At 55.7% G+C, this 26,109-nt stretch overlaps 1 protein-coding gene across 22 annotated transcripts; it reads left to right on the top strand.

Annotated features, from left to right (window-relative positions):
• Positions 1-205: 205 nt before the first annotated feature.
• Positions 206-25,348, top strand: RORC (RAR related orphan receptor C). Of its 22 annotated transcripts, none has more exons than XM_069542518.1 (13): positions 229-318; positions 798-835; positions 2,962-2,991; positions 10,764-10,816; positions 14,984-15,069; positions 15,352-15,493; positions 16,744-17,256; positions 17,598-17,719; positions 18,581-18,713; positions 18,877-18,984; positions 19,167-19,277; positions 20,744-20,853; positions 23,836-25,348. In XM_069542518.1, exons 6-13 carry the CDS (start codon positions 15,481-15,483, stop codon positions 23,995-23,997), a joined length of 1,272 nt encoding a protein of 423 aa, XP_069398619.1. In that variant the 5' UTR covers positions 229-318; positions 798-835; positions 2,962-2,991; positions 10,764-10,816; positions 14,984-15,069; positions 15,352-15,480; the 3' UTR covers positions 23,998-25,348. The 22 variants fall into 22 exon arrangements, with proteins under 22 accessions (XP_069398520.1, XP_069398533.1, XP_069398610.1 ...); XM_069542533.1 differs by having other exon boundaries at positions 236-318; positions 10,764-10,920; XM_069542509.1 differs by lacking the exon at positions 798-835 and having other exon boundaries at positions 216-318.
• Positions 25,349-26,109: the final 761 nt, after the last annotated feature.

The following is a 26,109-nucleotide window of genomic DNA, read 5'->3' as shown; positions in this document are numbered from 1 at the left end:
GAAAGTGACTGGCAAAGGACCCAGCACACAGTAGGTGATGCAGAAAGGCCAGTGCCCTTCCCGTCACCTATCCTGTCTCTCCTCAAGGCCCCAGACTCTGTTCCTCCCATCTCTCCCTGTGTCCCCTCCTGATGCCGGGACGCTCTGCCAGCCACTCCTTTCCCCTGCCTGCTGTCGGGCCAGGTGCTCCCTCCTCCTCCCTCTTCCCTCCCCTGGGCCCTGCTCCCTGCCCTCCTGGGCAGTCAGGGCAGCAAGGACGGCACCAAGGGAGTTGCCCCATGGACAGGGCCCCACAGAGACACCACCGAGCCTCGCAGGGTAAGAGGCCCTGCAGCCTTACAGGCAGGTGGAAGGGGCTCCCAGGAGGTGCAGAGGAGAGATGGGAAGGGGCTGGTCGGGACGTGAGAGGGTTGGGGCAAGAGAAGAGAGAAGGAGAGAAAGATGAGTTAGCAGGGGAGGGTAGGCCGGTGAGACAGAACAGGTCTTGATAGAGACTGAAGGAGACATGGGAGGAAGGGCTAAGGGGCCAGACAGAGGAGAGAAAGAGGAGGAGGGAGAAGCAGGAAGCACGTGGAGGGGAAAGAAAGGCAGCCGTGAAGAAGGAAGAGACAAGTGGGCTGGGGGAGGAGAGGAGAAGAGAAGAGAGTCAGGGAAGCTGGAGGGAGGAAGGGCCAGCATGTGGGCAGGGTCTGGTTTCAAGTGAGAGCGCCCCCTGGGAGGAGGGGCGGACACTGCTCATCTGGCTGGGACCCCGGGCAGCAGTGAGAGGCCGACCACTCCACCTTCTGTTCATTCAGCGACGGAGGAAGCCGTCCTGCCTCTAAAGATGACAAAGGTCAGGGGAGCAAGCAATAGAACCCTGTCCGCTGCCCACGCCCACCCCCAGCACTTTGCTCCCCACTGGCTCAGGGTTGGGGGTGGAGGACGCGGTTTCATTTCTGCAGAAAATGTGGGACGCTCGGCCAGGGGTAGCGGGGCGGGGGGGCCAGGGGGTGTGGAGAGTCAGGCAGTCCTTGGCCCCACGGAGGGTCTAACTCAAACCGCTCAGCGGGCTCCCATGGCCACATGCTCAGTCAGGTGTGAGCCCTGAGGCAAAAAGTGGTGGGGCCACCTGGTGGAGGGAGAACTCCACTGCCGGGGCAAGCAAGGGGAGCTCCCCCACCCCAGGCCTGCTGTGAGGTTCAAGGCTAGAGGCTAGGGAAGAGGGTGCCACGTCAGGGAGGAAGCTGGGTGGGGCCAGGCAAGATTGGCGGCCAGAGGGAGGGGCCGGATGGAGCCACTCCCTCTCTGCGCAGTCCTCCCTCCACCCCACCCCAGCTGAGCCCAGACCTTCAAGTCCATCACTCCCACCCAGTCCAGTGGAGGAACTGGCGTGTAGGGGGCACCTCCTGGGCAGAGCGACAGTGTGTGAGCATTGGACAAGTGCTGTGCTTAGTCGCTCGGTGGTGTCCGACTCTTTGCGACCCCATAAACTGTAGCCCGCCAGGCTCCTCTTCCATGGGGACTCTCCAGGCAAGAACACTAGAGGGGGTAGCCGTTCCCTCCTCCAGGGGATCTTCCCAACCCAGGTATCCAACCCAGGTCTCTGGCATTGCAGGTCTCCTGGATTCTTTCCCATCTGAGTCACCAGGGAAGCCCACTCGGCAAGTAGAAGGAAAAAGTAACAGGAGAGCCAAGTTAGAGGTCAGGGGAAATACAGGGGGCTTAAGGCAGGCCTGCAGCATTTACTGAAATGAAAGACTGTCCTTGTGCTCTGTGAGGAGCTGCTGTGTGGATGTACAAAATGCAGTAAGGTCTGGCAGGGAAAGCTTCTTCGCAGGGACTCCTTTGATAGGTGTTTAATAAAAGTTAACCATATGAATGAATGACATGATCTTCCCTGCTCCAACCAGGCTCTAGCTAAAGGCTTCCCCCTCAGCAGCTGCCCCTCTGGAGGTCTGTGCCTCCCTGCCTTCCTCCCACATCAACCCATCTGTGCTCCCTACAGCCTTCTCTTCACCTGGACCAGCCACACACAGCACGAGGCATTCCTTCTGCAGGCTGGGGGGCCAGTGGAGCCAGAGCCTGCAGGAGGCAGTGTGTGTGGTGGGGGTGTCTGTGCTTGCAGCTCTCCCTTCTTCCTTCTAACATCTTCACTACCCTACCCTCAACTCCTGCACCTCGAAATTTCCAGATGCTTGCGGGCACAAACAAGCAACCAAGAGTTTTAACTCTGGCCGCTTGGTTCAGTAGTAACGAATTCTCCTGACGATGCAGGAGACACAGGTTTGATCCCTGAGTCAGGAAGATTTCCCTGGAGGAAGAAATGACAACGCACTCCGATATCCTTGTCAGGAAAATCCCATGGACAGAGGAGCCTGGCAGGCTACAGTAGTAGGGTTGCAGAGTTGAACATGGCTGAGCATGCTTGTGCAGCCAGCAGAATATTTACTGTGTATCTCTAAGGGGGAGGCACTACAAAATAACAATGTGAACAAGGCAGACACAGTCCCTGCCTCCATAGGGCTTACTGTCCAGCAGGAAAGCTCCCTGTTCTTAGATCATGAACAATTATAGCAGTGAGATGATGTGATCAGTGCCAGGAAATCAACTGGTGCTGAGTGTGTCAGCACAGGGGCAGGAGGGCTTCTCTCAGGAAAAGACTTGCTTGGGAACTTGGGGGCTGAAAAGTTGTCTAGATTGAGGAGGGGCCAGGGAAGGGCCTTCCAGGCAGAAAGAATAATGTGGGGAAGTCCCAGGGTGGTGAGGAGCCTGGCACATTTCAGGATTTGAAGAGGCTTCGCGTGACTGTAGGGCAGAGTGAAGAGAGCAGTGCAGTGGAGGTGGTCCCACCTTCTCCCCAGACGCCAGGTTCTTCCAGGAAGGACTGGGGTGGGGGTGAGGGCCTGAGCTTTGGGGAGGCTCTCTTGATCCTCCATGGTCCTCGACTTTTGGCCCTGACCCCCTCTCTTCTCCTTACAGAGCTGCTGGCTGCAAAGAAGACCCACACCTGTGAGTAGAGGACTGGGGCAGGAACTGGTGCTGGGGTGTGGAGAGATGGCAAAGAATTCAGCAAGGGCGCCAGGAGGCCCATGTACGGAGCTGGAGCAACCGGGCAGAGGTGGCCAGGTCTGAAAGGAGGTGGAGCTGAAAAACCAGGGAGACGGGGAGATGAGGAGGAGTGATGAAACCTCAAGATTGAGGGGCAAAGGGAGGAGATGAGGGAGAAGCCTGGAAAGTGCGAGGGAATGTCGCAAAGAAGTAAGGAGACGACAGTGAAAGGGAGCCACAGGAAGGAGGAGCCGCTGGACAGAGGCACAGGAGATGCCGGGTGGGATGGTGGGGGGCGGGGCGTGGGCAGTGGCGGAGATCGCTAGGTCAGGCAGGGAGCTGCTGAGGCAGGGTGGCCTCAGGGACTCAGGGAGCCTGCACCAGGCTTTGTGGCGGCAGAGTCAGGTTTGCTGTGCATCTCTGTGGTTAACACATCCCAAGGCATAAACAAGCCTGGGGCCAGCCTGTGCAGAGCAGGAGAACAGGAAAGCCTTCATCTTAGTAGGAAACACATGGAGAAACACACTCTGGGTCCTGGGGACCTTGAAAGACTGAGGCTGCAACCTGTGAGGAAGGGATTAGAGCTCAGGAAGGACTTGCCAATGGATACTAGCAAGGAATAGCTTCTCTTGGGAACTCTCAATTCATCAGATCTGTCTTCCTAGTTCATAAGACAGGCTACACCCCCAGAAAATGCACCCACTGCACCTTGGTCTCAAAGTTCATGTCCCATCAACGTGCCCTTCCAGCCCCAGGATGCCTTCTCAGAATCCTTGAACTGAGGAGGACCACTCCAGGGCATGAGAGGTCACCTGCCTTTCTCCATGGCCCTCCCTTGGACTGCCGACCAGTTCCTCCTGAGAGCTCACTGCAGTTCTTTCTGCTGCCATCATTGCCTAGAGCTCCCTGTTCCAAGCAGAGACTCTCAGAGGGCCCAAGCATCACCCTCCTCCCTGAGCTGGTCAGATAGGGGCTGGGGGGCCACCAGGAGGCTACATCCTTCTGAGTGGGGGGTTGCTTTGCTCAGCACAATCCTGATCAGTGCCTCGCCTGCCCCTAGCCACAGGGCCCCACGGAAATGCTGAGCAGGGCCCTGGGAGGAAAGCGGGTCAAGGAGTGACGCGGGTGAGCTGGGGGAGGTGGGGGCCAGGGACCATATGTGGGTGGGGGGGAGAAGGGGGACTTTCGGAGCATCTGGAACTGGAAGAGGCTAAACGCCATTCCTACCCTCAACCCCTTACCACAGAAACCTCGGCCAGGACCACACCCCCTCATCCCCTTCCAACCCACTGGCCCTGTGCAACCACCTCCACCCCACCCCCACCCGTGAGGGTCCTCAGGAGAACATGGGCTGACAGCCCCTCCCCCAACCCACTGCCAGCTCCTGAGTGCCCAAGGAAGGCCAGCGGGGAAAGGCCTGTGCCAGGCGCCATTGGAGTCCCGGCAAGATCAGAGGCCTCTTGGGAGGTTTGGCCCAGAGAATCCAGGAAAGATTAATGCCTCCCCCAGGCCCAGAGACTCTGAAAAGTGGGCTCTGGAGTGTAGACAGTCGTAAAAGGGGGCTCCAAGACAACCCCAGGAAGGGAGAAGCCCGACAGGGACTCCCAGACTGAGAGGGGCACCTGATTACTAAGGGGTCCTGAAGAGGGAACCCCGAGGCTGAGGTGCCCACAGAGCAGATATGAGGCTGAGAGGGCCTCTGAGGTTGATGGACCCCAGAGAAGGACTCCAAGAGCAAGAAACTCTACAGACTCACACAGCAGGAGACCCTCCTAAGCAGACCTGAAGCAGAGAAAGCTTCCCATTTCTCAAGTGTAATCTGGGGTCAAACACCCTGATTTTGAGTCCTGATTCCACCACTTTGCTAGCTGTGTGACCTCAGACAAGTTACTTAACCTCTCTGCGTCTCACTGTCCTCATCTTTGAAGTAGGGATAATGGTACCTACAACATAAACTTTCTGGGAGGATTAGATCATCCACATAAAGCCTTAAGAACCATTTCCGGCACATGGTTAAGCATTATTATTAACATCATCTTCATTCCGAGTTCAGCAGTTTTGCTCCTGAGGAAATTTCTGACAGACTAATCCCTCCTACAGATAGTGGCATTTGTCTGATGGTTATTACTGCTACTATAATCACTTATGCCCTAGCCCAGGGCATGCACCGTGTGCAGGGAGGGCATGAGCGTGGTGGGTGGTGGAGACGGCTGTTGGCAGTCCATAGCGTCGCAGGTGGCCCCAGGCAGACATTCTGTGACTTACCTCTAGAAATAGCCCCGTCCCTGGAGTCACCTGGCAAAGAGGGTCAGGCTCTCGGGGATCCTCGGGGGGAGGGGGAGTAAGGACCTGGCCCCAGGCTCATGTGAGCTCCATTCCGGCTCCCCAGCCAGAACTACCCTGGCGGGTGGAAACAGCTTTTACGCGTGTGGCTGTCGCCTGTGGTTTTGGAATTTTCCAACGCCCCCTGCGATTGGCTGCCCCGCCCCTCACACTCTGCCCCAGGCCCAGATTGGCCACATGGGGCGCCTGTCATCCTACCCGCTGCATCCCAGGGGGGGTGGGGGGGTGGAGTTGGGGGGGGTTGTCACTTGGCCACCTGTGTGGTGCAGATCTTAAACCCCCCGGCCCAGAAGCATTGGGGGAGAGCTAGGTGCAGAGCTGCGGACTGAGGCTCTGCCACGAGGGCCTGGCCCCCACCCTTGCTGTCAGCTGCGCCCCATCCCTGGACCACCCCGGCTGAGAAGGACAGGGAGCCCAGGCGGCAAAGCCCAGGACTCAGTCATGAGAAGTAAGTGAATGGGCCTCCTGGGAGCGGGGAAGCCTGGGGCCCATCATCATTCCCGGGCCTTCTGAAAAGGAGGGGACAGTGTGGGCAAAAGCTGAGTGCTCTTCCCTGGCAGGGTGTGTCCTGGTCAAGGCCAGGGTCTGTTGGGTGGAGTAGCCGTGGAGTCTTGTTCCTCAAGCGGTTCCCTTACAGCAGTCGCAGTAAAGGGACTGTTGAGGAACTCCTCTGTCATGGGCTCTGGCAAGGATCTCCCAGAGCAGGTGAGGTGCCCTGCGCCTTGTTTTACAAAAAGAAACTGAGACCCAGAGGGGCCCAGTGCTTCACCCCTAGATCACACAGCTGTAGTAGGTGGAGGCTGGCAATTAGCAGGCAGCCCAGACTCGCTGTCCCGGCACCCACCGCAGTGTTTCCCTCCACGCCTCCAAACTAACTGTGGGAGGGTGAGAAAGGAGGCCGGAGGAGCCGCTGTGCCCTGAGGCAGCGGGTTGGCGAGGGTAAAGAGAGGGCAGCTGGCGGAGGGGGTCAGAACCCCAGCATCTAGGCCTCTGAGCCATCATACTCCTTGCCCACTGCAGGATCATGAGGACCAAGCGGAATCCAGCCAGGGTGTGTGTGTGTGTGCGCGTGCGCGTGTGAGAAAGAGACCCCTCATCCCAGGTTCAGATGCCCGTTTGATGAGTAGGATCAGGCAGTAGAGATGAGAGCAAAAAGCCTTCAACTTTACCGGCTTCCTGGCCAAAAGCCATGGGCCAACAGCTGGGGGGCAGATGTCTGGGGTCCCTGTGCCTTCCAGCAGAGCAGCGGTGGGCAAATCGCCCTCATGTAGGGAGCCAGAGAACCTCCCAGAGCATAGGGTGAAGGACGAAAAGGGAAGCCCTGGACCCCTGTGGCCTGAGGCAGAAAGCACCCCCAGCCTCAACTGGGGGTCTTCCCATAACCCACAAAAGAGAGTGCATATTGTGTACTGGAAAAACCCACTGGCTGAGTCTAAATACCAGGTTCTGAGCCACCTCTGTCCCTGACTAGCCTTGTCCTTAGGCAAGTCATTGCGCCCCTGTCTCTTGTTTAAAAAAAAAAAAAAAAAGCTGAATTTAAAAACAAAACTAACTTTGGAGAAGCTCCCGTTCTGAGCAAGCAGAAAGCAATGATCTCCAAGTAAAGCATCCCCCAGGGTAGTGGAAGAAACTCAGAGGAGACACGGAGAGGTGGCCAAGGGAAGGAAAGAGCCTCACCTCCACACTTGGAGTGGAGACTCCCATGCAGGCGTCCGAGCTGTGGCAGCCAGGAGGGGTGAGGAGACCCAAACTTCAGTTTCCCTTCTAGCTTCTTCCCAGTAACAGCAAAGGTTAGCAGGAAAGGTTAGCAAAGGTTAGTCTTCCCAGAAATGATCTCAAATCAGCCAGTCCACTTTCGGAAGAAGCAACGGTCAGATGTGCTTTAGAGCCTGGCAGGAGGGCAGGAGAGCCCGGGACTGAACGGGGAGACACTGAACAGAGCAGCTCTACGTGACAAACCCACCCCCCACCAAGCTGGTAGGCTGGAGAGGGTCTCCTCCCATCCGGGGTTGGTGCCGCCGGTCCTTCTCACTTGGACGTCTCTGGGCACCGCATAGCCCCTCGTGAGTTCCCGCTACCTCCCTGTCCTCTGACCTTCTCTGGGGCAGGCAGAGCACTAGGGGCTTGGGACTGTGACCCACACAAAGACCAAGGTCCAGACACACCAGGAGCAGAAAACGGACCAGTGGCACTTCCCTGGTGGTCCAAGGGCTAGGACTCCGTGCTCCCAATGCAGGGGGCCCAGGTTCGATCCCTGGTAGGGGAACTAGATCCCACGTGTTGAAAATAGAAGATTCTGCATGCTGCAACTAAGACCCAGTGCAGCCAAATAAATTTTTTTTAAGAAGAAGAAGAAAGAAACCAGACCAAGAAATAAAGAGAGATGCAGAGGCCAAACTCGAATGACAGAAGATCTATAAATACACGGGAAGAGAGTGATGTCTAGATAGAGCTACAACTGGAGAAATGCCAGGGGAGCCAGAGCATGACAACGTGTAGCCTGAAACAGGACTGAAGTGCCGAGGATGGGAAGGCACACAGACCCAGGGAGTGACAGAGAGAAGAGAAGGTGGGCAGGAGAGGGGAGACACTGAGGATAGGTCAGGTGCAGGAAGGCAGAAGTGGGAGGGAGGGAGTTTATAGAAGTTCCCAAAGAACGACAGGGACTCTGCCATCGTGACCTGCTGCCGAGTAGAGAGGAAACATCCATTAGCCAGAAGAACTTCCCAGCCAGACAGAGGGAGGGTGGCCCCGTCACCTCACTCCAGGGCATGGCTGGAGTGGAGACGGACATAAGGCCCTGGCGTTAGGCCTGGATGGGGAGGTGGGAGGGCACGGGCTATGAGGTTGCATTCTCATCTTTGTTGTGCCCTGATCTTCCTCAAGTCTGGTTATGATGAGGAGGACCTGTGAACCAGAAAACAGTCCAAGTCCCAGGGAGCCACAGACCTCACCCAGAGAGCTCAGGGCCATACAAAGGGCCCCCTCCTTCCTCGAGTCACCCTTGTACCTTTGGCTTTTTCTCTCTGCCCATTCCTAACAGGACTCCCAAACACCTCCAGCTCAGGGCTCTAGAAGGTGGGAGCACCCCAGCCTGTCCCATCACCATGAAACATGGGTATTGGTGTGGCTGCCCCTCCCAGGGGCTCCTTCCCCTCCCCTGCCTCTGTCCCCTGATTCAGATGGGGAACAGGGACTTTCCCATGCTGAGAGCTCTCCTAGAGAGGCAGCCCTGGGGTCTCCTCCAATGACTAGTCCTTTCTGAGATCTCATCTCCACTCCTCCAGCTGACCCCTCCACGGGACTCCAGGCTCAGAAAGGATGGAGATATCCATCTAGGAGGAGGGACAGCAACATGGCAGGGGTGCGGGGCCAGAGCCTGGGTCTTTCTGGGGGCCCTGGCCTTCCCACAGCAGCAGAGGCCCTCTGGAAAGGAGACTCGAGCCTCGGGAAGGCCGCTGGCAGTGCGTCTGGGCTCCTGCTCCTTACTGCTTCCTCCTGGTGATTCATCCCCTCCCCCCATCCCCTGGTTGTTTTCACTCAATTCTTTTGTTTCCCCTTCTTTCTCCTGTCCCAGACTGCGGGGGCGGCGGGGGCACCAGGAGGGGGGTTTCAGGTGGCTGGCTGTCTTTCGTAGCTTTTCAAAACCCCAGACTCTCCCTCGCCCACCTGAGTTTTAGCTTCACTACTTTCTCAGCCCTGGGACCTGGGTGTATCAGCAGAAAATTTTCACCAAAGGCAGGCAGGAGCGTTCGCCAGGTACAGCGGCTTCTGTTCTGACCCCCACCCTGCCCTCCCCTTCCTGCTGTTTGTGGCGCGGGGAGCCCACCACCAGCCGTGGTTTCCAGCTTTGCAGAAGCTGCGGGAACTGAGAGCTGAGAAAGGACGGAGGCTGGTGACCCGCTGGGGTACACAGGGATCCCCTGGCCAGAGGTGTGGTCTCTGTGGGGAGAGGGACTGAGTTGGAGCTGGGGGGTGGGAGCCCCTGAGCTAAGAAAAGAGATACAGTCCTTTCTCACTCACTCACTCACTGGTTTCTGCAAAGAGGCCTACCAGCATGCCTGACCTGAAAGCCAGACCATACGCCAGCGGAGCTGTGGGCCTGAGAGGAGTCCTAAGTCAGGAGCTCGGCTGGGGTGGGCGAACCATGGTTAAAGGCAGGAGAGGGCTGACACCACGGGAGAAGGTATGGGGCAGAGGGAATAACGACTGTCTGGATCTTTAGCCTAGATGTGAGGCCCGGCTTCAGTGCCGTGGGTGTCCTCCCTGAATTCTGGTCCTAGCCCCCCCCCCCTCACTTTGCGCTTCCGCTGCAGCCGGTAAACATGCCCCCACCCACAAGCTGCCTAGTGCATTTGGGTGTCTCATCCTTCTAGAGTGAAAGGCTCAATGGCTGGGGACCCTGGCTCTCAGGTCACAGAGACCTGGGCTTACATACCAGATCTCCCACTTCTGGTGAGGACCAGCAAGCTTGTGCAACCTTAGTCAAGCCACTTACTCTCCCCTGGACTCAGTTTTCTCATTCTTAAAATGCGGACGATACAAAGAGTACCTACTTCACGGGATTATTGTGGTCATTAAACGTAAAATGTATGTAAAGCCTGGCACAGAGTAAGAATTCAGCCAATGCTTATGTCTATCATGCTTGTGTGTGCTCAGCCGCTCAGTCATGTCTGACTCTTTGCGACCCCATGAACTGTTGCCTGCTGGGCCCCACTGTCCGTGGAATTTCCCAGGCAAGAATACTGGGCTGGGTAGCCTCCAGGCTTTTCTGTCCATGGGATCAAAAACACTAGAGTAGGTTGCCATTTCCTTCTCCAGGGGATCTTCCTGACCCAGGGATCGAGCCCATGTCTCTTGTGTCTCCTGCATTGGCAGGAGGATTCTTGACCACTCTGCCACCTGGGAAGGTGCCACCTGTCATCATCATTCTTAATCAATGTCCTTTGGAGAAAAAGAGAAAGAGGAGAGAGGAAAAGCCTAGCCTTGGGCAGATAGAGCACCAGGGGAAGATGAGGACCTCAGGGTGCCTCTGCCTGCATCTTTCTCTGCCAGAGCTGGGGTGGTTCTGGGGTTTGAGGGGAAAGATCCCCCTGGGTTGCAGCCCCTCCTTTGCTCCTACCACTTCCTCTCTGTGGCATAGGGCACCTGGACAGGGCCCAGGGCTGGCTTTCTAAGGTGGCACAGGGCCAAGCTCGGGATGTATTCAAAGAGCGCTATCAATGAATCTTGCAGCTGTGAGAAGGGTGAGATTAGAGGAGGCTGGAGGGAGGGGGACAGCCTACTTTGTCTCTACCGTATTTCCCCACATAGGAGGTGCTCAGAGGAGGCTCCCTGGGGATACTTCAATCCCCAAAGCAGTCCAGAAGAGATTCATTTTCTTTTCCTAGTCCTGTGTCGGAATGAAGTTTTAGAAGTCACACCGGTTGGCAGATAAAAGAAGGTAAAAGAATGAGCTGAGGAGGAGACCACCAGCCCCACCCTTATGCCCCAGGAAGAAGCAGAAGCAGGAAGAGGGACTACATTCTTGCTACTCAGAAATGTAGGGTGAGGACCAGCAAGCTTGGGCACCAACCAAGAGCTTGTTCAAATGCAGAACCTGGGCCCCTCCAACTTCCTGAGTAGGGACCTGCATCTTAACTAGCTCCCCAGGGGATCTTGTTGGCGACTCAGAGGTCTAGGGTCATGCAATCACTAGGTGCTTTCAGGAGGTATCATGTGTACGTGGGCACGTCGCTCCCTCCTTGGAATTGATGGGCCCTGGGAGAGAACCGCAGTGTGCTACACCGATCTTCCTGAAGCAGCAGGCGAGGGCGGATAGAGTGAGGGCTGTTGTGGGAGCCATGCTGCAAGGGTTGACCTCGAGGCTCCTGACCTCTGCTTAGTTCTAGTTCCTGGCACTGTTAGGCCCTTAGGTGGTAAGTTCCTGGCAGGCCAGGCTCCTGGGAAACAGCTTGAGTAATCCTGTGATTACTCAGCTCCCCTCCCCAACCTGGGTTCCCACCAGCTGCTGCTTCAGGGACAGGGCTCATGGGGGGAGGTTGCAAAGGTGAGGTATTCAAGGTGTTTTTCAGCTCCAGCTCACCCCACCGCCACCTCTGCCGGTCCTCTTCCCGTCCTCTCCCCGCCCCTCCTCCACAAGTCACAGTCGTGTGCACCGGTACTTTCTCTTTGAGGTTTTGGGTAGATGGCATGGCCGGGGTACAGGTGGCAGGGCCAGGAGGGAGGAGCAGGATAAGAGGGCCTGACCGTGCTGACAGGGCCAGGCCTTGGGCATGGGGCCAGGACATGAGTGTGGGTTTTTTCTGTGTTTCCGGGGCTCTCTTTCCATCTCTGCGTCTGTCTCTGTCGTCTCCTGGTCCCGAACCTCTTGGTCTCTCTAGCTGAGAGGCTGGACAGTCTAGCCCCAAACCCCTGACCCTGTGTGCCTGTCTCACTCTGTACCTCTGTCTCAGACTGTGGCTGGGGAGTGTGGGACTATGGCTGGCCGGCCCAGTGGCTGGGGTCCAAACTCTGGTCTCCCCCAAACACGGGTATTTGTGAGTCTGGTCTGTGGCTGGCCACATTGTCCTATGAAAAGGGCAAGGTCTCAGTGACACTGTTGTGAGGTTCCTGGGGCTGGGACCAGCAGTGGGTCAGGTGGTGGGGCCGAGAGACGTGTCTGGGTCAGCCATGTGGTCAGTGCACACACGCACACGGATGTGGCTCTTGGAGAAGGGAAGAGGCAGGGAGACCTGTGGTTGAGCGCTGGGCTGGAGCCCAAGTTCCTACTGTGGCTTGGCCTAGTCTCCCTCCCGCTTACTTTTTGGGTGACCCACGATGGTTTCTGCCCTCTCCGGGCTTAAGGCCACTGAGGAGTGAGATCCCACAATGCTGGAGGGGAACTGGTCGGGGAGAGGCAGGAGCTGACTCCACAGGAGACAAGTACTTCTCTTAGGCCTCAAACGCCTTCAGGGTTCTGTTCCCGCCGCTGTGCTCAATGGCAGCCAGCACCCAGTGTTTGCAGCTGCAAGGCACTTTGCTCAGGTGATTCCATGTACCCCCTATGCTAACACCCGTCACCCCCTGCACTGGCAACGCAGGCTGTGCTTACCCTGATTTTACTGACAAGGGCACTGAGACCTAGAGAATCCAGTGGCTAAGATGTGCAGGTGTCCCTGCATTCTCTGCCCCTTTTCCAGGTATCCAGTCCTCCCTTGTTCTCTCTTCCCTCCATTCATTCCCATCTGCTCTTAATTTACTGGAAAGAATCTGAAAGCTCTCTTGCCATCTGTCCTAGATGATCAGGACAGCCTACTGGGTGGGTGCTGGGCAGGATAGTGGACTGCCTGAGAACTCGAGTAGGAGAGACTCAAGTTATGATGGAGGGATTTCAGACACCCTGTCCCCCATGAGAGGCAGCTGCTTACTCTGACTCAGGTCTAGGCTAGCCTGAGGGGATGACGGTTTAAGGGTGACAAAAACAGTATTTGGGGGAGTAGTGGGCAAGCCATGGTCCCCCTCCCCACCTCACATCAGCAGGCCCTACACCACAACCAGAGCCCAGGCTGAGGCCAGAAGAGAATCCATAGCACTGTGGCTTTGCCTCCCAGGCGGCTGCTGCTTCTTCTGACCCTTGGAATCAGAGATGAGGAGGGGCTGTGGTCCTAGACCACTTTCACATCCTGCTCCATCCCAGGCAGGAGAAGGCAATGGCACCCCACTCCAGTACTCTTGCCTGGAAAATCCCATTGGTGGAGGAGCCTGGTGGGCTGCAGTCCATGGGGTCACAAACAGTTGGACACGACTGAGCGACTTCACTTTCACTTTTCACTTTCCTGCATTGGAGAAGGAAATGGCAACCCACTCCAGTGTTCTTGCCTGGAGAATCCCAGGGACAGGGGAGCCTGGTGGGGGGCCGTCTATGGGGTCGCACAGAGTCGGACACGACTGAAGTGACTTAGCAGCAGCAGCAGCAGCCATCCCAGGCATTCTCCCTCAGAGGGGAGGCAGCAGGTCAGCAATGGCAGAGGAGAGATGCGCATGCCCTTAGGAGTGATGAAAAGACCTGAAAGAGAACCCATCCCTGCCCAGTCCCTCCAAAGATTGGCTGGTGGGGAGGTCGGCGGCTCATCCCTGAAACTTAGCAGGGAGCTGTGGGCATTGACAAGGATGGGCAAAGTAGAAACGAACCTGGGGCCAGTAACCAACCACAGCGAAGGCCCCAGGGAGGTGGGTTACAATGAGCTTAGTGGGAGAAGGGGAGGGTCCTGGCAGCCAGTGAACAAACACTAGCACACAATTATGCACAGTGTACACACTGGCTCAAGCAGCGATGCCTGCTGCCTCATGAATCACACATACCTTTCACGCACACACACACACATGCACACACGCACACACAAGCACCCCTTCAAGCAGGCAACATGCCCACTGATGTGTGTGCCCCTGAAATCACAGACATGGATCAGCAGAATGGAAAGCTATGGGGAACTGGGATAGAGACCCAGCTCCTGAGTAAGCTAGCTGTGTGAACCTGGGCCAACCATCTGATCTCATCTGGCCTATTCCTTCCTCGGTAAAGGGGAAAAAAAGAGTCTGAATGATCCAATGGTCTCTAGTCCCAGCCAGTGTTAACATTCACGATTTGGGCTCATACAGCTGGAGGCAGAGGCCCGCGTACACACACGTAAGCATCCATACACAGCCACCCTCTGCTCTGGGCCAGGAACCTCGGAGCTCTGTTTGATCCGCTCCCTGGCTCTCAGACATCCAGAAGAGCTGGCTTGCTGCCCCCACTTTCCTGGGCTCCATCTGGCTTCTCTCTACCCTCTCTGGGCCCCACCCTGTGACCCTGCCCTCTTGGCCCCCCAGCCTCTGCACAGCCCCTCCCTGAGCCTTCACAGCCCGGCTGAGGGTGGCAGGCAGCTCTACCTGGCCCCCAGGTGCCTCCCGCCTGGTGCACCACATCTTCCCACCAGGCCCCACACTCTGCCCTGGGGGCCAGGCCCCAGTGGGGGGAGGGCAGCTCAGAGGAAGCCCCCTGGGCGGGAAGCAGGTGTTGTGAAGCAGTGAGGACTCCTCGGTCCCCAGGCGGGAGGGAGGCAGCTAGAGCTTTTCATCTTGATGGGCTGAGCAGGTGGCCTCTCTGCAGCTGCTTTCTCTGCCCCCATAGAACTGATACAACCCCAGCCGCTCCGCAAAACTAAAACAGCCTCCACAGACCCTCTGCTGAGTGGCATCTGGCGTTCACTCCTTCTTCCATCTTATTGTTGTTGCTCAGTCGCTAAGTCCTGTCCCACTCTTTGCGACTTCATGGACTGTATGTAGCCCGCCAGGCTCCTCTGTCCATGGGATTCTCCAGGTAAGAATACCGGAGTGGGTTGCCATTTTCATCTCCAGGGGATCTTCCCAACCCAGGGATTGAACGCACGTCTCCTGCTTGGCAGGTGGGTTCTTTACCACTGAGCCACCAGGGAAGCCGGGTCTTCCATCTTACAAGAGAGATAAAGCGAGATGGACTGGGGTAGGGCAGCAGAGGATACACCACGTCCCTGTATCTGCCTCCCAGGTGCTGGGGTAGGATGCACAGAAGGCTCCCAGGCTGACCTCTGCTCTTTCCTTCTTCCAGCACAAATTGAAGTGATTCCGTGCAAAATCTGTGGGGACAAGTCATCTGGGATCCACTACGGGGTTATCACCTGTGAGGGGTGCAAGGTGAGTGCTCGCTCATACACAGTCTCTTCAGAGGATAGACGGGGCTCGGTGGGCTTCGTACCGCCGGCAGGGCTGGTCTCCTGAGACAGCTAGGGAGCTGCCCGCTGGCGCCTTGCCTGGAGAGCCCTGTGCATGGAGGGCCTTGTCTTCCACTAGGGAAGTGACTGCAGGACAGATTATAATGGAGGAGGGAAAACTGAGGGGTCCTATGATCCGGAGGCCTTCAGACTGACGTAGGCCTGGCCAGGGTCAGCAGCCATGGTCTTCGCCTGCCTTCCCCAGGGCTTCTTCCGCCGGAGCCAGCAGTGCAACGTGGCCTACTCCTGCACCCGTCAGCAGAACTGCCCCATTGACCGCACGAGCCGCAACCGATGCCAGCACTGCCGCCTGCAGAAGTGCCTGGCCCTGGGCATGTCCCGAGATGGTGAGGCCAAGTGGGCAGCCCCCCAGGGCTTCAGTCGCCAGAGCGGCAGCCTGACCAGCGGCACCAGACAGGGGTTCGACAGCCTTCCGGGTCTCCGCCCTCCATCCTTCCCTCTGGCAGGCCCTGGTCTCTTCCACTGTCCAACGTTGGGGTGGGCGGGCTGCCCTCATCAGAGGTCTTCACAGTCCCCAGCTTCAGGCTCTGCAACAAAAACCCTTGTTTCCTCAAACTCCTAGACCCTTTCCCCCTTCCTCGGGAGGGACTCTCCTCACCCGACTCGCCTCCTGCTCAGATCCCATCCCCATCCACAGTCCACATCTTTCCCCAGCTGCCCCTGGCTCCAGCTCCACCTGGCTCCCCGCACCCCCATCCACAGCTTGGGACAAAGGGCTGCGACTATGAATGGGACACAGTTACCCTGAGAACAGCCCAGAAGGCTGAGGTTGGCGAGGGTGGCTGTTCCTGGTGCCTTTCTCCATCTTTCTCAGCCACTGCCCCCTTGCAGCCCCCAAACTGCTCCCCCCTCCAATACCACAGAAGGAGCCCAGGGTGGGGCTGGGGGAGGCATGAGGTGATGGGGAGCCAGAAGGAGCCTGTCAGCACTTTTCAGCGCCCAAAATAACAAAGTGAAAGGAAACACGAAGGGTTGCAAAGGGGCAGGCGGGGTGAGGGGCTGTGCCCCCACACCTGGGAGGGGCGGTGGGGTGAGTGAAAAGGCAGGAAAGAGAGAGCAGAAGAGGATGTTCAGAAACAAGCCGCGGAGCCTGGGTTGGGCTGTGGTGAGTATCTAGGTCACCAGGGAGCCTGTAGGCCTGACCACAGGGAGACCTGTGTTCTCGGCTCTCCTCTTCCTCTGACCCTCCTAGATGGGCGAGGTGACCCCGATACAGCTTGAGGCTCCCCCCTCAGCCATCCCCAGCCCCATAGCAGGAGGCCAGGCTCCCCAGCCCAGACTCATTGCTCAAATTCTGCCACTTAGTCGAAGCTGGTTTCAAGCAGGGAGAGTTTGCTCATACGTCTGCTGATACATCTGGGCTGGACAGAGCCCAGAAGCAGACAGGAGTCGGGGGGAGTGGGTCTTGAACAGAAATGCCTGGAAGGCAGGCTCTCAGCCAGACTGGAGAAGGTCTGCTCGGAGTGAGCTCTTCAAGGAGCAGCAAGTTAATCCTGTAATGGTCACAGTGCCTATGACTCTGCCCTGTGCCGTGTCTTCCCGTCTCCAAAACTCCTGAGCCCCCGACCTCTTTCAGCTGTCAAGTTTGGCCGCATGTCCAAGAAGCAAAGGGACAGCCTGCATGCAGAGGTGCAGAAACAGCTGCAGCAGCGGCAACAGCAGCAACGGGAACAAGCGGCCAAAACCCCTCCCGTGGGAGCCCAAGGAGCAGAACCCCTCTCCTGCACCTTGGGGCTCCCGGATGGGCAGCTACCCCTGGGCTCCTCGCCTGACCTGCCAGAGGCCTCAGCCTGTCCCCCCAGTCTCCTGAGAGCTCCAGGCTGCGGGCCCTCCTACTCCAACAGCCTGGCCAAGGCCAGGCTCAACGGGGCCTCGTACCACCTGGAATACAGCCCTGAGCGGGGAAAGGCTGAGGGCAGGGAGAACTTCTACGGCACAGGCAGCCAGCTGGCCCCGGACAGGGGTGGACTTCACTCTGAGGACTCCAGGCGTCCTGGGCTTGGGGAGCCAGGACGGGGCCTGGACAGCTACTTCACCCCCAGTTTCCGCAGCACCCCAGAGGTGCCTTATGCTTCCCTGACGGAGACTGGTAAGCAGCTGGGGAGGCGGAGAGCGTAGAAAGATGAGGGAGGAGCTTCCAAGAAAGGGCCCTGTGGGACTTCCCTGGTGATCCAGTGGTTAAGAGTCCACGTTTCCACTGCAGGGACATGGGTTCTATCCCTGGTCAGGGAACTAAGATCCCACATACTGTGCAGTGCAGCAAAAAAACATGGGGTGGGGGGCCCTAGTCAGCATCCCATGTAAACCAAGCATACACAAGGGTCTTGAGGGAGGCAGAGCAGGACTAGGCCAGGCAGAGGAGTGCCCTTGGTATGCGAAAGGTAGGAGCTGACTGAGATGGAACCTCTGCCTTCCTCCCCCTGGGCCCAGAGCACCTGGTGCAGAACGTTTGCAAGTCCTACCGGGAGACGTGTCAGCTGCGGCTGGAGGACCTGCTCCGTCAGCGCTCCAACATCTTCTCGAGCGAGGAGGTGGCTGGCTACCAGAGAAAGGTGAGGCCAGGACACCGTACCGGGGAGGAAAGACTCCTGCCACTACCCAGGGAGTCCAGAGACGGCAACCTGCACACATGAGTGGGCTTGGGGCGAGGCAGGTTATCCCAGAGAGACACAGTGTGCACCCGCTTTTAAGCATGCACCCTAGCAGATGGGTGAGAGCTTCTCCTTAGCTCCTGCCTATGGTTGTTTTACCTGGTCTTCATTGGTAAAGAATTTGCCTGCAATGTAGGAGACCTGGGTTCGATCCCTGGGTTAGAAAGATCCCCCTGGAGAAGGCAATGGCAACCTACTCCAGTATTTTCGATCTCATGGACAGAAGAGCCTGGAGGGCTGTAGCCCATAGGGTCGCAAACAGTCGACCACCACTGAGTGACTAACACACACACACACACACACACACACACACACACACACACCCTATGTCCTTCACCACCCAGACCTAGAAGTACAGACCTTAGCATACTCTCCTTCCTCCTCCTCTATCAACAATAGTCAGACTCCTCATTAGCATCTGTTTCAACATTCTTTCTCTGCCAGGCACTGTGCTGAACACTTTACATAAATTATCCTTGACCCTTACAATAACCACCCCATGAGGTTGCCATTCCTGTTTTTCATGGACTGAGAAACTGAGCACAGAGGAGTTCGTAGACATACTCCACGCCACAAGGTAGTGGAGCCAAAGGCAAATTTAGATCCATTGGGCCCCAAAGCACATTGTGCTAAGAATAGGCTAAAAACACAAGTGCTGAGGATGTGGGGGGTACTTGCCGTTCTGTCTGGGCTCCCATGGCCTCAGTGGGGTCCCGGGGGTCCTAAAAGACCGCTCCAGTGGGACCTCCCTTCTCCCTGCAGTCGATGTGGGAGATGTGGGGACGCTGTGCCCACCGACTCACCGAGGCCATTCAGTATGTGGTGGAGTTCGCTAAGAGGCTCCCGGGCTTTATGGAGCTCTGCCAGAACGACCAGATCGTGCTGCTCAAAGCAGGTGCCCGGGGAAAGCGGGCGGGCTGCGGGGTGGGGGGACCAGTGTGGAATGGGTGGGGCTGCATGGAGGGAGGTGCCTCAAGGGGCCCAGGACACTGAAGGGGGACAGAGACGGATTCCTGGCTCTGTGTGACAACGCGCCTGCCTGTCTCCCCACTCCCCAGGAGCCATGGAAGTGGTGCTGGTCAGGATGTGCCGGGCCTACAACGCTGACAACAACACAGTCTTTTTTGAAGGCAAATACGGTGGCGTGGAGCTGTTCCGAGCCTTGGGTGAGGGGCAGGGGGAGATGAGCAAGAGGAGTCCGATGCCAACCCCATCCGAGGCTTCCAGACCCAGGGCGCCCTCTTTCCATGACAGACTGCCCTCTCTGCTCCAGACACCAAGGGGGCGGGTGTCCTCGGGCACTGTGGCCTCAGCCGCCTTGCTCACTATTTCGTTTCCACCCTCCCAGGCTGCAGTGAACTCATCAGCTCCATCTTTGACTTCTCCCGCTCCCTGAGTGCCTTGCGCTTTTCAGAGGATGAGATCGCCCTCTACACAGCCCTCGTGCTCATCAATGCCAGTGAGTGTCACTGGGCTTGGGCAAAGGACAGTCAGGCGGTGGGGGCACGAAAGGTATTGAAGAGTCTGGACCTGTGTGCTGTGCTCAAGCAGCCTTCGCAGGTGGCGCTAGTGGAAAAGAACCCACCCGCCAGGGCTGGAGACCTAAGACATGTGGGTTTCCATCCCTGGGTCGGGAAGATCCCCTGGAGGAAGAAATTGCAACCCACAAGCAGGCGGTGGGGGCGTGACAGATACTGAAGGGTGTGGACCTTCGCTGTGGTTAAATCTGGCAAGGTGCTTTATAAAGCAGAATAAGCCCACCCAATGTTGCTGTAAAATAAGATGAGTCAAAAAAATAAAGATCCAGAGGAGCCTGAGAGAGGGAAGAGAGAACCGCAGGTGGGGCTGGAGAAGTGGGGAGGCATGAGGAAGAGAGGAGGTGAGAGCAGTTGGGCTGCATGTGAGTCCCTGCCGGGGACCCCACCGTGGCCCCACTCTGGAGCCGCCTGTGGAGCTTTAGAAAACGAGTGCTGCGACTCTGACGTGGATCTCAGGTTCAGCCGGACACCAGAACTTTGCACAGCCTCTTGTAGGTTATTGTGACATGCCACCAAGCTTGAGAATCGCTGCTCTGTGTGAACTCGTTTTAAGGCAACATGCCATCGGGAATTCCCTGGCGGCCCAGTGGTTAGGACTCCATGCTTTCATTGCTGAGGGTGTGGGTTCAGCCCCTGGTGGGCAAACTAAGATCCCATGAGTCCTAGGACAGAGCCAAAAATAGAAACAAAAGGCTACCTGCCATCAGGGCAGGACTCTGGATGTCTGCTCCACAGAATGGAGTGGGCTGGGTGAGCCCAGCCGAATGCCAAGGATTCTGACAACCTGGGGAAGTGGATTGTGCTACTAACCTGAGTTTGTAGACCAAGTTACCAGTCCACTGGCTCTGCCAATGAGTAGAGCCCAAAACATGCCCCTTGACCTGGAAATAAAGACTGAAAAGATGACTTCTGGTTATTTTATGGAGTCAGGACAAAAGGTGGTTTGTCTCTTGAAGTTAGCCACAGAGTGCTACAGAAGGCCCAGTGCTGAGCTAGGCTGGCTACACAAGGCCCATCTCCTCTCTGGGGCCATCTTTGCCAAGTCGGGGTGAAGGGGGAGATCTTTTCTTCCCCACAGCAGAGTTTTAGTGGAGAGCACTGAATTAGCTATGTGAAATATCTAGGTACCAGGGAGAAGGCAGCCTGGAACTGGGAGATCAGAATGTCTCATCTCTTTCATCTCTCCCCAGTTTTCCTTATAGAGAGCTACCCAAGGCCCCACAGCTTACTAACTCCAAAACAACACACACCCACACCCCCTACACTGTCTCTCACTCAGCTAAGAAGATCTCCGTTCAGCACAGATGTCCAGAATGACACACCTTTGGGGAGAAGTTAACGTCCATGTTCTTTCTTGTTTTTGCTGTGGTCCCATCCCCTCCTTCAGACCGGCCAGGGCTCCAAGAGAAAAGGAAAGTAGAACAGCTGCAGTGCAATCTGGAGCTGGCCTTTCATCATCATCTCTGCAAGACTCATCGCCAAGGCATCCTGGCAAAGGTAGGAGCAGTCCTGGGACAGAGGTCAGGCCCGGCGCCAGATCTGTGACCTCAGGGTTTGCGAGGACCAGGGTCTGAGGGTCCAGAGGAGGAAGTGCCTGAGAGCTAAGTTGTACGAGAGAGCTTGCAACAGCACAGGACACGGCGACTGAGCAGTCACTTCTGTGTGGGTACAAATGACAAGTTAGGGAGCCTGAAATTGGGAGGGACCTCCAGGGAACAATTCAGTTTAACAGAGCCACCGCTTACCAGCACCTGCTTGTACTGTGAGTGGAAAGATACAGAGATGCCGTCCTTACTCCCACCAAGAGTTTTTAACCTGCTGTGAAGAAGAGATTTGTATACCAATGACTCTAAAGCACAATAGGATGTGATACGGGATAAAATAATAATGTGACTAACAACGTGCTTTCCCAGATATACTCATCTTTGTGACAACCGAGTCAGTAAGAGAGATGTTAAAATCTCCCTGTAGTGATAAGGAGACCTGAATGACTTGTTCAAGTTTACACAATCGTGGGTGATAAATGCAAGTCCCGGGGCTCTTTCTACCACATCTCTGTGCCCCTGATATATTACTAATATTGGGGAAATGTGACAGCATGGAATAGGGGTTAAAAATAACTTGAGGGCAAAAGGAGAGGCTCATAAATGCTTCCTAGTGAAGGTGGCATTTAAACTAGGCCATGAAATATTTATTTTAACAGGCATTGAGGGGTGGGATAGGCATTCCAGGCGTAGGGAACCATATGAGCAAAAATAAGGAGGAAAGATAATGTGTATGTGGAGAATAGTTGGTGGAACATTTTGACTACATGTTAAGATCGGAAGCTGGGATAGATTGATGGGGGCAGGAAAGTAGCAGAAGACAACCTTAAAAATTAGGTCAGGGAGCAAATCAGAGAGGACCTTCAATGCCATATTAAAGAATTAAGACTTTATTTCCAGGCAATGGAGAGCACCAAAGGCTAGAGGAATGATATCATCAGAGCTATTTTTTAGGCAATTTAATTTGGAACCAATGTAAGGGGACCATTTATGGAATGGTTCAAGCAATGGACGCTTGCTGTGTGCCAGGCACTGTGCTGGGTGCTGAGAATACAGAAATGACTTAAATGACAGTCTCTGCCCTACATAAACCTCAAGTCTGGTAGAACAGTTCAGGAGGAGCAGCACCTGGGAGGGCAGTTGGAAAGCAAATCTGGTGGAATCCACCTTCGGAATACATCACCTCCCCACCGTCACCCTCTTGCTGTCAGCGCTCACTTGGACCATTAGAGAGGCCTCCAGCTGGACCCCTGCTCCACACGTCTGTCCTACCGCAGCCACACGGCAGTCCTCAGTGCTCCTGTAGCTGCCGTCACGCTGAGAATCAAACCCAGAGTCTCTGTCGTGGCCAACTGGCCTCACGGCATGACCCCCGACTTCTTTGCTCACCTCGTCTCCTTCCACTGCCCTCTCAGTCACCCATTCCAGCAGCACTGGCCTCCTTGCTATCCCTTGAACACATCAAGTTGCTTCTCAGGGCTTTTGCACCTGCTGTTCCAAGTGCCTGGATGCTTCTTCCCCTAGTTTTCCAAACAACCTGCTCCATCCCTTTATTCTGGAGAGGTTTTCCCAGACTACCCCATCCAAAAAAGCTTTCTACCCATCAGCCTGCTTTATTGTTTTTTTGAAGAAGTTTTCTAATATTTATTGTCTGGCTCCCTCACTAGAATATACATTTAATAAAGGTAGAGATTTTATTTCATTCACCGACGCATCACCACAGCCCATCACAGTGCCCAGCCAGAAGGTTCTCAACACATATAATGAGAATGAATGAAAGAATGAATGAACGACCCTGTTGCAATAGCCCAGACAAATGCGAGGTAAAGCAGGAGGCATGAAAAGAGGAGGGATTCGAGAGGTATCAAGGGATCCCGTGCTGCCTGCTCTTCCCTGACTGTCCCTTTCCAGATAACTAACCTGGGGAGAGGGGGATGGTGGCTGGTGAGAGGTGCTTTTGAGCCTCACTTGGTGATACAGGAAACTGCAGAAGATAAATGGTTTTCTCAGTCTTTCTCCGGTGAGGTCTCTCTGCCTCTGTCTCCTCATGGACCTCTGGGCCTTTGTCATTCCCCTCCACTGGCTGAGTGCTGGCAATGGTGGTTTACTATTTGCAGTGTTGGGTATCTGTTTGGAAATTGCTTAGTCCAAAGAAACAGTTATTGAGCATTTGCCGTGTGCAAGCAGTATGATGGGTACGGAGGATACAGAGAGAGTGGGGGAGGAGAGGGAGGGAGAGAGACTCAAGGAGCTTAAATCTAGGCTGGAGAGATAGATAAATTGGATCATTTTCCTAAAATGGGATTTAAGTGCTCCACAGAGGGAAGCCCAAAGGAAGGGACCTTTAATCCAGGGAAATAGTCCTAGAGGAGGTAACACTGAAGGTGAGTAAGAATTAGCCAAGCACCGAAGAATTGAAAAGGCATTCCAGGTAAGGGGAACAGCATCAACGAAGGCAAGCAGGCGCCTAACAGTGTGTAAAAGAGTCACAGACTTTCACTATTATAAAAACATGGGTTTTATAAGCGCTGGTGGTCCAGCGATTAAGACTTCAGGCTTCTAGTACAGAGGACATGGATTCAATCCCTGGTCAGGGAATTAAGAGCCCACATGCCACATGGCATGGCAAAAAGATGTTTTAAAAAAGCATAAGAGAGTGAGAGAGTCTTGAACAGGGCTCATTTAAGGAGTATCAGGAACACCATTTGGGGGCTCAGCCAGAATTCACGTTCCTGTCCCACTGCGGTTCTCATGCGCCTCCAGTTCCTTGAATACAGACCTACCCCTACCAATGGGATCTGGATGACCCACAAGTGCTGAGTGTGCAGGGAGAGAGTACAGAGGGTTGTCGCAGCCCAGGAAGGATGGGAGGACTTCTCTGACCTGGGGACAGAGCTGCAGTACTCACCCTCCTTCCCCATGAACCCACCTCCAGCTGCCACCCAAGGGGAAGCTGCGGAGCCTGTGTAGCCAGCACGTGGAAAAGCTGCAAACCTTCCAGCATCTCCACCCTATCGTGGTCCAAGCTGCTTTCCCTCCACTCTACAAGGAACTCTTCAGCACTGAAATCGAGTCACCCGAGGGACTGTCCAAGTGACCTGGAGGAGGGACTCCGTTGCCTTTCCTATAGCCTGCTGGCTCACCTTTCCCTTGGTCTTTTCCTTTCCTGTGGCCCCTGGAGGGTGGTCTCTGACTGTTTGGGGGGATGGGTGAACAAACGCTGAGACTGGGTTTCAGCCCACCGGCCTGCCTGGCAGCAGGCCAAGAGCCAGAGGGTCGGGATGGAGGGACTCTGTCCCCAGCCTCAGCTTTGTCTGGGCTCCTTTCCCATGCCCTGTCACCCCCAGCTTCTGGGAGGCCTGGGGTGGGATACAAGGACCTCTCGGAGGACCTAGGTATCCTCAGGACAATAGGGGGTTCCAGGACACCCTGGATGAATGGAACTCAACTCTGGACTCAGAAGCTAAGAACAGGACTTTGAAATACCTCATTGCATTTCCCTGGGGCTTTGGCTGGGGTGGTGCAACAAGCTTGGAGACTGGCGGCCAGAGCCCAGAAGGACCTGCGTATAACATGAATCTGCATCACTAGGTTTGCTGCCTGCCCCCTTCCTTCCAGCTCAGCAAGGAGATGGTTAGGCACTCTGGGGTCTTAAAAAAAAAAAACTGGATATGTGAAGGGTAAGGATGGGATGGGAGTAAGGAAGGGGCTGGGGATGATAATTTTATGGGATTTGCATATAGGGATAGGGTATGATGAAGACCAAGAACATCACAGACAGACAGGTAGAACTCAGACTTATGTGCACTTTAAAAATAGACTTTAGGGATTACCCAAATCTATCAGAGACACACATCCACAGACAGGTGAAACATACTCACACACTCAACCTGCAGTCATGTGGCTCTATAGACATATTTAATCTGACACAATCTGTCTTCCTTGAGGTCACAGCTCAGAGGAATTTAGCGGCCCCAGGGCAGAGTCCCAATCCTGAGGGAGCCCAGAACATTTCACCTGGTGCCCTAGTTCACCAGTCTTAGGTCAGGGGTGGCCCAAACTCTACACCAGCCCCAGCTGTCTTTGGTTGCAAGAAATCCCTAAAAGAAGAGGTAGCTGGACACTGATCAGTCACAGGGCCAAGAACAGACCCCTGGAGTACTAGTTGTCTGGTCCCCACCCTGCAGCCCTGCTCTTGTGATGAGAAAGGAAGCAGATGCAATTCCAGCACTCTCTTCGTGGATACCGCTGGGTCCGGCAAGGTGGAGAAGACCGTGATCTTGCCTGAGAACTTCTCTTGGTTTTATAAATAGCTGTGTGCCCTGCTTGGAGGGAAACAGCAGGTGGTCAGGAGGTTTGGTTTTTCTTTCTTTTTTTTTTTCCTCTCAGGGGAGTGTAAACATAAACTCCAACCTATGCCATTCTTTATAAAATGATTTCAAAGGCAAGAGGTGTGTGTGTCAGGTGGGAGGAGACTTAATGAAGGTTATCCTAGCGCTGCTCTGAAATCTCATTTCTGCATGAGGACCCAGGTTCCTAGCCCAGGCAGCCATCAACACTGTAAGGATGCTAGCCCGCTACCCTGAGCCATCCCCCATAGAGGTGAGGGAGCTATCAGGAATGCCCCCTCTCCCCACTGAAGCAACCTCAGACCAAGCACCACAGCGGGTGTTCTGGACTGAGAACTTTCCCCACAAATGATACCCACAGGGGACATTTAGAATGAGAGGTGGCACAGAATCTCCCGGCATTTGGGAGACTGAAAGACAACCCTATGGAGAATGCCTGGGTGGCCCCAGAGCTCCCCAGGGGGAGTCAGGATGTCCGAGAGACTCTGTGGAGCTGCCAACCCTCCCACCCCTGGGGCTCCAAGCCTCTCCCTGCGCTCCCTCCCCTCCACTGCCAGCCTGTAGTGGCGACTGCTGCAGCCCTCCCTGGTTGCTTTATTTATTTATTTTGCACCAACAGGGTTGCTGCAGACTCATTCTCGCCCGGTTTAAAAGAGAGAGAGGAAAAAAAAAAGGAGAAATTCTCTCTGGCTCTTCTCTCTACCTCGGTCTTGGCAGCAAGCGGCCGCAGCAGCAATAGCAGCAGCGCCCGGCAGGCGGGCAGGCGGGCAGGCGGGGAGTGAGGCACACGGGGAGGTGCGGGCCGAGGGGCAGCTTGAATGGGACAGGCCCCCAGCCCTGGACAGATGCGGTGCCCAACT

Source organism: Ovis canadensis, chromosome 1 (genome assembly GCF_042477335.2).
Source record: "Ovis canadensis isolate MfBH-ARS-UI-01 breed Bighorn chromosome 1, ARS-UI_OviCan_v2, whole genome shotgun sequence".
NCBI classification, from domain to species: domain Eukaryota; kingdom Metazoa; phylum Chordata; class Mammalia; order Artiodactyla; family Bovidae; genus Ovis; species Ovis canadensis.
The sequence above is the reverse complement of the archived record's forward strand: the minus strand, read 5'-3'. Positions and strand labels throughout refer to the sequence as shown.

What these genes read in the sequence shown, in the direction of transcription:
- RORC (XM_069542413.1), top strand. Translation starts at nt 279, where the DNA reads ATGGACAGGGCCCCACAGAGACACCACCGAGCCTCGCAGGGTAAGAGG. An exon ending in TCACCTGTGAGGGGTGCAAG is followed by an intron (nt 15,070 to 15,351) that starts GTGAGTGCTCGC and finishes TGCCTTCCCCAG; the next exon opens with GGCTTCTTCCGCCGGAGCCA. An exon ending in GATCGTGCTGCTCAAAGCAG is followed by an intron (nt 18,714 to 18,876) that starts GTGCCCGGGGAA and finishes CCCACTCCCCAG; the next exon opens with GAGCCATGGAAGTGGTGCTG.